The sequence below is a fragment of the Peromyscus eremicus genome, chromosome 8b (genome assembly GCF_949786415.1).
Source record: "Peromyscus eremicus chromosome 8b, PerEre_H2_v1, whole genome shotgun sequence".
Lineage (NCBI taxonomy): Eukaryota > Metazoa > Chordata > Mammalia > Rodentia > Cricetidae > Peromyscus > Peromyscus eremicus.
Window position 1 is genome coordinate 11,403,935 of NC_081424.1, and position 12,294 is coordinate 11,416,228.

Genomic DNA, 12,294 nt, shown 5'->3' on the forward strand with positions numbered 1-12,294 from the left:
GTCAGAACAAAGTACTGTAACATGATATGCTCAGGCAATTACTTGGCATACACAGCAACAAAGTTACATTGGCTGGAGTTACCTCTGCCCTACATAGGGGCTTATATTGATGGGCAAATAATGGTGTGGAAAAATGATAAAAGAATGAGGTGTCAGAACCTCCCTTTCTTAGAAAAGTTCACTCGTGCAGGGCCACTGTGGTGTCATGTGACCAAGGAGCAAAAGAATGCCAGGATTAGACATACAAATAAATTCTATAAAGATATAAAATATGAACATCACATTATGTCAGAAATTGAATAATAACTGCAGCAGCTTTGGCCTGAGGATTCTTCTTGAACACTCTGATTATAAATAATACACTGCTTGGGACATGGCGATCTGCCCAGGCTGGCTTAGAGATTTTCTTTCTAGCAAACTTGAAACCTAGCAAACAAGATCTGCCTAGAAGTTGGGTTATGGGGTTAAGGAGGGAAAATGACTGTAAAAGCTAACTGTTGTGTCATGGTTTATCAATGATGACTAGAAGGTGTGCAAGAGGAAGTGAAACACATGTCCGGGAACAGAAATGATAGGATCTATGATCTGGAACATCATGGATCTACCCCTGCTTACTGAATTCTCTATAAATAAAGAAGCACTCTGGCTGCCAGACAGTCAGGCTGCAAGATTCTCCCGACCACCAATGGCCTGGCTCAATCCTCCCTCGCCTCCTCTGGAACCTGTCAGCCTCCAGGGCTGGCCACTGGCAGGGAGCCCAGACAGAAATGGATCAGGCTCAGTTGAGTGTATGAATGATGGTGGACACTGCATGTCTGGTTTTGGACTGGTCTCCTTTGAGCTTGTGAGCTTGTGTTCTATGTTTACAGGTTTTGAATTTGCTCTCTGCCACTGCCACTACCATCCAGCATGGCTGACGCCACACGCCATGGCTGCTTTGATGGCCAGCTCTCAGAATTTACCTCTGGGCTTTCTGGTCACTGGATTCAGTTTAGCAGGGATTCGAATGTCTTTTGAGTGTAGATAATATTAAAGTTGTTTTATGCTATCTGCTTTTGATGGAAAGCTGGCTCTGGAGTTGGCTCTGGACTTATGGACCCCTCTCCTCTAGAGCCAAGCATGTTTGTTTAAAGGTGTCCTCCAAATCTCTGTCCTTTGTCAGATGGACAGAAAGGAGAGCAAAACAAAAGGATTTAAAGCAGAGGTTTTCAACTGGCCACCATGTGCTATAAAATCAGTGAGAGAATGACTAACAGCAGAGAGAGGTAGTCTTTGTCTCTTCCTCAGGAAGGAATGTTGCTTTTATGTCAACTAGTCAGGTATAATAAAAGATAAGATCTGACAACTCCAGATGGATCTCCAAAATGTAGGAAACAGCTGGATGCCTCTGGCCAGTGGATCATTGACAGTCCAATACGGAACTGGATATTACCCTTTTTAACCCCCTTCTCCTCCTTGTCTTAATCCTACTAATTGTACCCTGCCTCATAAACTTCTTGTCTAGATTTCTTCAACAACAGATCAAAAAGATTTCTAACCAGACTTTTAATCAGTTGTTATTACAAGATTCCTGGCCCCTAGCTGCAGAGCCAGAGGCCAGCAAGTCCTGGTTATACCCTAACAGGGAAGCTCAAGCTTGCCCCAAGGACTTCAATGCCCCCATTCAGCAGGAAGTAGTCTAATGGTAATGTCACCCCCTTTCTCTACCCCTGATTGTTTATCAGTAGTGAACGAAAAAGGGGGGAATGTAAGCCCCTTACAGTGTGAGTAGCCAGGCCCCATCCAGACTACTCTAAAGGCCATAATGGTTTTCAGCTCCTCAAGACACAGACGGCCAAGCTCTACCTTACAGAAAACAAAACAGAACAAAAAACAAACAAAACAACCCAAGATCAGGCCACAGAATTCCACCCGTCCCTGAGCTTGCTCCAAGATCAGGCCATAAAATTCCACCAACCCCAGGCCATCCTGGAAAGCTCTGCCCCCAGTAAACCCTACATAAAGCCTGCATCCTGCTCAGTTCTTTGTTGCTTCTCTCACAAGCAGAGGCAGCCGCCCTCTTGTGTCTTTCCCAATAAATCTCTCATGTGAGGTTTGTTGTGCGGTGTGATTTTGTGGTATTCCCTGGCTCCTGACTGCCAGGATGCCTTTCCCTTCAGAGCTGCACACCTGCACTGGGGACACCCTTCCCCTCAGAGCTGTAACACTTATAGGGTGGCTCAATATACAAAAGTCAATGTATGTAATTGTGGTAGTTTGAATGTAATTGGCCCCCATAAGCTCATAGGTAGTGGCACTATTAGGAGGTGTGGCCTTGTTGAAGGGAGTGTGAGTGTGTGGGGGGAAGCAGGCTTTGAGGTCTCTTTGCTTAAGCTTTGCTCAGTGTCACAGACTACTTCCTGTTGCCTCCAAGATAAAGGAGTCTCGCTACTTTTCCAGCACCATACCTGCCTGCAATCTGCCATGTCCCACCATGATGATAATGGACTGAACCTCTGAGTTCAGTCCTAAGAATTGCTGTGGTCATGGTGTCTCTTCACAGCAATTGAAACCCTAAGATGGTATTCCACTATATAAACAAACTGAAAGAAAAAAAAAAAACCCTGCATGATCATCTAATTAGATACAGAAAAGGCCTTTGATAAAATCCAGCATCGCTTAATAACAAAAGTCCTGGAGAGATTAGGGATACAAGGGGCACACTTCAACATAATAAAGGTAGTTTACAGCAAACCCATTGCTAACATCAACTTAATAGAGAAAAACCTCAAAGCAATTCCACTAAAATTAGAAACAAGACAAGGTTGCCCACTCTCTCCATACCCATTCAATATAATACTTGAAGTTTTAACTAGAGCAGTAAGGTAACTGAAGGGGATCAAGGGGATACAAACAGGGAAGGAAGAAGTCAAAGTATCTTTATTTGCAGATGAAATGATATTGTGCGTAAGTGATCCTAAAAATTTCACTAGGGAACTCCTACAGTTAATAAACACTTTCAGCAAAGTAGCTGGACACAAAATTAACTCACAAAAATTAGTAGCCTTCCTAGATACAAATGGAAGAAAAAAACCTGAGAAAGAAACCAGGAAAACAACACCTTTTACAATAGTCTCAAATAATATAAAATATCTTGCAGTAACTCTAACCAAGGAAGTGAGAAACTTGCATGACAAAAACTTCAAGTCTTTGAAGAAAGAAATTGAAGTTATCAGAAGATGGAAAGATCTCCCATGCTCATGGATCAGTAGGATTAACATAGTAAAAATGGCCATCTTAACGAAAGCAATCTACAGATTCAATGCAATCCCCCTTAAAATCTCAACACAATTCTTACAGATCTTGACACAACAATTCTCAGCTACACACACACACACACACACACACACACACACACACACACACACTCACACACACCAGGATAGCTAAAACCATCCTGAACAATAAAAGAACTGCTGGAGTTATCATCATTCCTGATTTCAAGTTATAGTACAAAGCCATAGTAATAAAAACAGCATGGTATCAACATAAAAGCAGACACATTGATCAATGGAATTGAATTGAAGCCCCAGACATAAACCAACATACCTTTGGACATCCAATTTTTGATAAAGAAGCCAGAAATACACACCGGAAAAAAGATAGCATCTTCAACAAATGGTTCTGGTCAAACTGAATGTCTGCATGTAGAAGAATTCAAATAGAGCCACGCTTATCACCCTGACCAAACTCAAGTCCAAGTGGGTCAAAGAACTCAGCCAGAAACACTGAACTTGATGGAATAGAAAGTGGGGAATATCCTTGAACTCATTGGCACTGGAGAAGACTTTCTGAAAAGAACACCAATAGCACAGGCACTAAGATTAATAATTAATAAGTGGGACTTCATGAAAATGAAAAGATTCTGTAAGGCAAAGGACACTGTGAATTACATAAAGTGGCAGCCCACAGAATGGGATAAGATTTTTACCAACTACACATCCAAGAGAGGTCTAATACCCAAAATACATAAAGAACTCAAGACGCTTGATATACAAAAACCAAATAACCCAATTTAAAAAGGGAGATATAGATCTAAACAGAGAATTCTCAATAGAGGAAACTCAAATGGCTGAGAAGCACTTAAAGAAATGTTCAACATCCTTAGCCATCATGGAAATGCAAATCAAAACTACTTTGAGATTCCATCTTACATCTGTCAATGGCTAAGATAAAAAACCACAAGTGACAGCTCATGCTGGTGAGGATGTGGAACAAGGGGAACACTCCTCCATTGCTAGTAGGAGTGCAAACTTGTACAGGCACTTTGGAAGTCAGTGTGGCAGTTCCTCAGAGAGATGTGAATTGGTCTACCTCAATATCCTGCTATACCACCCCTGGGAATATATGCAAAGGATGCTCCATCCTACCACAAAGACACTTACTCAGCTATGTTCATTGTTGTTCTCTTCATAATAGCCAGAAATTGGAAACAACCTAGATGTCCCTCATCAGAAGAATGGATAATTAAAATGTGGTACATTTACACAGTAGAGTATTATTCAGTTCTTAAAAAATGACATCATGAAACCAAAGCAGGCAAATGGATGGAACTAGACAAAAGTCATCCTGAGTGAGGTAACTCAGACCCAGAAAGACAAACACAGTATATACTTACTTATATCTGGATATTAGCTGTTAACTAAATGATAACAAAGCTACAGTCCATAGACTCAGAGAGATTAGGCATAGGGGAAGGAACCAGGAGGGACACATGGATCTCCCTGGGAGGAGGAAATAGAATAGATGTTATTGGTGGACTGGAGTCCAGGGTGGAAGGTATGAGAACAGGAGGCTCAGGTGGAATGGGAAGGGGAAGGGGAGACGAGGGGAGGAAATGAGGGGAGAGACAGCTAGGGCAGTATGGAAACCTGGTGAGTGGAAACTTCCTATAGTATATGAAGGTAGTCCTAATGAAGTCTCCAAATAACAAGGGAGGTGGACTCCTGCTGACAGTCTCTTGTCACCAAACAAAACGTCCAGTGCCAGAACTGAGCTTCATCCAATTGAGTTGTTGGCCAAAGGGGTCCCTTAGAAATCCTCAAACAACCCAGGCTGCTGCCAATACAATAGGTTGCTCTCCACAAACTGACAGTAAGGTCCCATTGCTGAAGACGACAGCCACACCACTCATTTAACATGGAGGGGTAGAGCTGGCGCCTGCATAGAACCTTCACCCCCATGTGCCAGTGTCTACGACATGGAAAGGTACTCCACAGGCTACCAAAAGAGAAAGGTCAACACCAACCCGACAACAAAACCATTGACCTACAATCTGTCCTGCCTCTAAAATATGCCAGGGCAATGTGGCACAAACCTCGTGGGAGTGACCAACCCTTGTCTGGTTTGACTTAAGGCCCACTCCATGAGATGGAACCCATACGTGACACTGCTAGGGTGACCAAGAACCAGAGTCTAGACAGCCCAGAGGACCTAGGGTAAAACCAAATACTGCTGGTCTGAAAAAAAGAAAAGTAACAGTAAAATGACTCCTAATGTTATTCTACTATACTCATAGATCAGTGCCTTATCCAGTCATTATCAGAGAGGCTCCTTCCTGCTGCAGATGGGAACAAATACAGAGACCCATAGCCAGACATTATGGGGGGGACACATAGCTCTAAATGAGATATCACCATCAAATCCTCCCCTCGGGGCTCAGGGAACCAGTGGAAGAGGAGGCGGAAGGAGTTGGGAGACAGAGGAGATGGAGGACCCCAGGATAACAGGACCCTTTAAAACAACTGAGCAAAGCTCACATGACCTCACAGAGTCAGAAGCAGCAGTCACAGGGCCCGCACGGGTCTGCACCAGGTCCTCTGCACACACACTATAGCTTTCAGTTTAGTACTTGGATGGAGTTCCCGAACGTGTGAACGAGTGGGTCCCTGATTTTTGTGCCTTTTCTTGGGACTCCTTTATTTTTCTGTTGGCTTGACTTGGCCAACTTGGATATGACGATTTTCATTTCATCTTGTATTTTATTTTGTTGTGTTTGATTGTCACCTCTTAGAAGCCTGTTCTTTTCTAATGAGAGACAGAGGGGACAGGATCCAGATGTGGGGAGGAGCTGGGAGGAACAAGGGAAGATGGAACTGTATTTAGATTATATTGTGTGAGAAAAGAATCTATGTTTAATAAAAGGGGGAAGATTCATGAAAAATGTGTATCTCTACAGACCCTGGGAATCGAAATTAAAATTACACTGAGATTTCATCTCACCCAACTCGGATGGGCCACCATTGAGACCACAAACCGCCACCAAATTGCCGGCAGGGATGCAGAAGAAAAGGAACCTTTGTACATTGTTGGTGGGAATGTAAGTTAGTCTAGCCACTGTGGAAAACAATGTGGAATTTCCTCAGGAAACTAAAATTCAAATGGCCACATGATCCAGCTATGCTGTTTGTGGGTATATACAGCCAAAGGGATCAAAGTCAATATGCAAGAGATCCCTGAGATCTGTGTTTCCTGCAGCACTACTCACAATGGCCAAGTTATGGGGTTAGCCCATCTGGTCATCTGCCGTGAACAGAAAATGTAGGCTGTGTGTGTGTGTGTGTGTGTGTGTGTGTGACACACACACATATATATATGTATTATACACACACACACACACACATGCACGCACACACGCACACACACACCCACATCAGTGTTTTCCTGCCATAAAGAGGGCAAGTATGCCATCTAGAAGAACAACCAGAGCTCATCATCATGCTAAGTGAAATAAGCTACACTCAGGAAGGAAAACATGGTATGTTTTCTCTCATATTTGGAATCTGGATAAAAATAAATAAATCAGACATGAAATAGAAAGGTGAGTATTTTGAGGGAGAGAGGGCCAGTGGAAGGGTGAGGGCATCAGGTAGGAATGATGGGGTGGTAAGTATGGCCAAAGAACATTGCATGTGCACCTGAAAACGTCAAAGTGGAACCCACTGCTCTGTGTCATTAATATATACTAATTTAATGTGGAACATATTTTAAAATTAAAATAGTTCTGAAAACATGAGATATTTTATCTATCTTCTCCAGACCATAAAAATGTAAAGAAATGTAATTTTCTCTGGCATCTGCTTTTCCCCTTGCTATCATTTAATCATAGTAGATTTTAAAGGCATCACGTGGCAAGGACCACACTGCAACTTACCTCCTCCTCTTCTTGTTCTTCCTCCTCTTCTTCCTCTTCAGATTTTCCATCTTTGGGAGGCTCCTTCTTCCTTCTCCTGCGACTCTCGATGATCTCAGGGTCCCACTGCTCTCTAGAGTATATGTACCCTGTAGAACTGTGTTGTCTTTGCCCAGAGATTCTTTGGCACAAATCATAGTCACCACACTATGAAACAACATTATGAGATCATTAAAACATTTGATTTCCTAGGAAGGCAGGCTCACACTAAGCCATGCTTGAGAGATAGGTGGAATAATTATCCCTTTAACAAGATACTCTACTTTCTCTTTTTGGAATTCCCACCCTGTGGTGTAGTCTCTTATAGAACCTCAGACATGAAGCTTTGTAAGTCTGCCCATTTTTCTGAATTGCTCAGAAAAGTGTAACTTTTTTTTCTTCTTCCTGTTTCTTTTTTAAAAATGTATTTATTATCGTTTTTTTTATGTGTGTATGTACTTGTATGTACCTGGTACCTATGAAGGCCAGAAGAGGGCATCAGACCCCCTGTAACTGGATTTACAGAGGTTGTGAGCCACCATATGGATGCCAGGAATTGACCTGGGTTCTCTGGAAAAGCAGTTGGTGATCTTAACCAGTGAATCATCTCTGTAGTCCCTCTCTTTTCTAGGCCTGATTTCTCTAACACTTTGGGCTTCTCATCCTTTTGGAATAAACTTCAGCTTTGCTTGAATTTAAATTTGGAATAAACTTTATTTCTTGTTTCGTATTATCCACTAGATAAATTTAAATTTTTCCTTAAATTTGAGCAAATGCAATACTGTGATGGTATTTGCATTAAATTCTAGTCATGGCAAATTTCAGTACATGATCTACATGTCAGGTCAACAGTCTTATTTGTCTGAGATTAATACATATGAGATTATCAGACATTTTATATAGAAGAGAGAGGGCTAGCAGAATAGTGAAAGGAATAAAAAATAGAACAGAAAATCAGTGTAATTTGCAGAGTTTTACAGGATTTTATAATTTTAGCTTAAAGAGGCTAAGAATGAAGGAAAATGAGGGGAATCCATGCATCTCCTGCAAAACATTGATATAAATGTGCCATTTTTATTGTCACTTTATGGACAAAATATTCATAAAATTCAGAAATGGGACCTGAAAGAGCATGTTATACAGGCTTTAAATTCTGCAAACAGAGAAAACGTATCCCACATGGTAACCAAAGCCCAAACCAAAGTCTACAAGTAACTTCCATCTTTCAGGATGCTTCCATGTGCACGGATTCACTCAGTTCTCAGGCTACCCGCAAAGGGAAGTAATCTGATATCCTGCAGATCAGGAAACTACAGACAGGCCAAAAGCAGACGGTAATGTCGCATGGTGGTCTTCCCATCCATCCCTGCGCTCTCTGTGTGCTTTATTAATGTGGTGGTGCTGTGTTCCCCAAAATATTGTGTACCTTAATAAACTTAGCTGGGGTCAGAGAACAGAAAAGCCACAAGATACTTAGGCTAGAAAATGTTAGCACACGCCTTTAATCCTAGCATTCCAGAGGCAGAAATCCCTCTGGATCTCTGTCTGGCCTCCACTTCCCAGGTGACTCTACTTTGTACCAAGCTGAAAACAAAAACCCACCAGCAGAGGCTGTACCTAGGATTGAAAAACAAACATTTTCTCCCTATGCTGGCTTCTGTCAGGGTATTTATCAAAACAGGAACGAAACCAGGAAAATCAGAGCCAAGTTCAGCAATCCAGTGTAGCGAACGTTTGGGGCCTTTGGGTCTGTGGGCTCTCTTTTCACCAGGTTTAATTTCCTGTGTAATCTGTCCTTTACTTCCTGACATTATGTTTGGTTTTAGTTAACGAAGCTTATCTTCTGCCTCTGTCAGCAAATGTTCTTATGTGGGTCATTCTCAAGTTTGATCAGATTTTTTTTTCTTTCTTTCTTTTTTTTGTTTTTTTTTTTGTTTTTTTTTTGTTTTGTTTTGTTTTGTTTTGTTTTTCGAGACAGGGTTTCTCTGTGTAGCTTTGCGCCTTTCCTGGAACTCGCTTTGGAGACCAGGCTGGCCTCGAACTCACAGAGATCTGCCTGGCTCTGCCTCCCGAGTGCTGGGATTAAAGGCGTGCGCTACCACCGCCCGGCTTCTTTTTTTTTTTTTTGGTCTGACTACATAGTCTAGCCTAACCTTACTCTTGATTCTTCTGTGTGAGCCACTACACCTGGCATGCATCATCACCACACCAGGCCTGCTCAGGATTTTGATTCAATCCTGCCCATCAGTAGCAGCAGGGCTACAGCACACAGCATGCTCAGCACTAGAAGAAGACTTCCTCTCACAGCTGACCCTGACACACCCTTGAGTCTCAACATCAGAGCTGAGAACACAATCTGTTTGGAGCCATCAAAAACCTTCGGGGAGCCAGGCAGAGCGTGAACACCCAAGCTTTGCCATTCACCATTACACACTTAGACAGTGTCCTATCAAACTTTGGTCACAAGCCATGAGGCAGCTGTTGCCATCTGCGTAACGAGGAAATTGAGGCGTCTAAATATGATCTGTCAAATTGTAGGAGACAATAAAGAGGAGAACTGGAAATATGATCCAGTCTTGACTCAGTGTCATACAGTGTGCCTTAACGCTATACATGAGTCCTTTGCATATTCTTTGATTTAATTGCTAAAGTTATTAGAAGTGATTAGGTGCCATGCAGTGTACAAGGTCCGTGCTGACATGAACGAGTCATGATTATACTGTCATGTAGGGGTTGAGAAGGAAAATGGACAACTGTAACATAGAGAGGTAAGTGATGTAAGAGATAAACAGGGAAGGCTCCCAGAGAAGCGACGAACAGCTCAGTGGTAAGGGTGTGTGTGTGTGTGTGTGTGTGTGTGTGTGTCTGTCTGTCTGTCTGTCTGTCTGTCTGCCTGCTTGTCTGTGTGTCTGTGTGGTGGCACTGGGGGAGGAGCTGCCAGGGCAAGTTCTGATGAGAGGATGCCCACACCGCTTTACAAAAATTAGCTATGATTAAGTCTGGTGATGGGGCAAAGAAGTGTTTCTGGTGGGCGGAGCTTCAGGAGCAGAAGCTCCGAAGTGTGGTACATAGATGATTGTTTCCATAACTACCCAGAGAGCACAGAAACATGGGCCAGAGACATGGCTCGGTGCTTCAGAGCATGTACTGCTCTTACAGAGGACCCAAGTTCATCAGGTGGCTCACAGCGGCCTGTGACTCCAGCCTTGGGGGGTGTCTGACGCCCTCTTCTGGCCTTCTTAAGCATCTGCACTCACTTGTACAAGCCCCGCCCCCGACTATTAAAAATAAAATAAATCTTTTTTTTTAAAGTGTGAAAGCATTCCCTGAATTTAAGTTTTCTGAAAAGAAAGGATTTGCTGTTGCAGGAAGCAACTAGTATCCTTACCTTAATATTGATTATGACATCTGGTTGCAATTCTAAACTTTTAACAAGTTCTACTTGGTTCAAAGTGGTCAGGTTGTCCTGTGCCAGTGTTGGTATTTCAGTGATGATGTAACCTATTAAAATATAAGTTAACAATTTATAATATTATCACTGTGTGAGAGCATGGCTTTGTTATAATTTATAAAATATTACATAGCTATTAACAAGTAAATGAAGTTCATACAATTATCTGTCACAAATTTTAATAGTTATTACCACATGAAGTGTAGCTGTAAATAATGTTTTTCTGATTTAAAAAAAATCGCTGACTAGGAGAAAACATCTTTGTAAATTCTAAGTCGGGAGCAGGCAAGATGGCTCAGGGGGGTAAAGGTATTTGCCACAAAGCCCAACGACCTGGGTTCAATCCCCAGGGTTCATAGGACGGAAGAAGAGAACCAGCTCCCTCAAAATGACCTCTGACCTCCACAGGCATGCCATAGTGTGCACATACTCCCCCTAAACCATAAGAATACGTAAATAAATGTTTTAAATTCTTTAAAAACCTGTGTTAGTTTGTTTTAGATGAGACACTTACGGAAAGAAACTCCATGCTACTACTTCTTTAACTCAGGTTAGAAAGGGTCACATGACTTTTATATGACCTATTATTTTCATTTTAAATTATTACTTAATAACATAGTGGAACACATACATGTGATATCTATGTAGTTATAGAGAGTGATGAAATAACCATTTAGCTGCTGCACAGCTTAAGGAACAGAGCACAGTATGATTGGGGCTTTAGAACATTTACTGGCTTTCATTTGCTGTGGGATGGTCTGTGTTGCTGGAGAATTTCTCTCCAGCTCCCGCCACCAAGTCCCGCCAGTCCCAGAGCCCACTTATAAAATAAACACACAGACTCTTACATTATTTAAACTGCTTGGCCATTAACTCAGGCCTGTCATTGTCTAGCTCTTACTCTTATATTTAGCCCATTTCTATTAATCTTTACTTTGCCACATGGCTCGTGGCTTACCGGGACCTTCCCACGCGGCTTGTCATGGTGGCGGCTGGCCGTGTCTCCCCGACTCAGCCTTCCACTTCCCAGAATTCTTCTCCTTGTCCCGCCTATACTTCCTGCCTAGCCAATGGCCAATCAGTGATTTATTTACTGACCAATCAGCAACATACTTGACATACAGACCATCCCACAGCAGTCTGTATGTCAAGTGTGTTGCTGATTGGTCAATAAATAAAACACTGATTGGCTAGTGGCCAGGCAGGAAGTATAGGCGGGACAAGAAGGAGAATAAAGCTGGGAAGTGGAAGGCTGAGTCAGAGAGACACTGCCAGCCGCCACGATGATAAACAGCATGTGAAGATGCCGGTAAGCCACGAGCCATGTGGCAAGGTATAGATTTGTGGAAATGGATTAATTTAAGCTGTAAGAACAGTTAGCAAGAAGCCTGCCACGGCCATACAGTTTGTAAGCAATATAAGTCTCTGTGTTTACTTGGTCGGGTCTGAGTGGCTGTGGGACTGGCAGTTGAGAGAGATTTGTCCTGACTGTGGGCCAGGTAGGAAAACCTTAGCTACATTCATTCCCACACAGAAGCTGAAATCTTCTCTTTGAAATGTGTCTTGGGTACCACCATCACATTGATTCCCTCAATATACTTTTAAATTATGTCACTTGCTTTCCCGAGAAACT

The 12,294-nt window shown here is 42.4% G+C and overlaps 1 protein-coding gene across 1 annotated transcript in view; it reads right to left on the reverse strand.

Annotated features, from left to right (window-relative positions):
• Positions 1–12,294, reverse strand: part of Ak9 (adenylate kinase 9) — a 132,774-nt gene that overhangs the window by 106,371 nt on the left and 14,109 nt on the right. Inside the window, exons 6-7 of the mRNA XM_059272501.1 lie at positions 10,599–10,711; positions 7,193–7,378 (exon numbers count right to left, since the gene is read on the reverse strand). Coding sequence (XP_059128484.1) covers positions 7,193–7,378; positions 10,599–10,711 — 299 coding nt within the window. The remainder of the gene's footprint in view (positions 1–7,192; positions 7,379–10,598; positions 10,712–12,294) is intronic.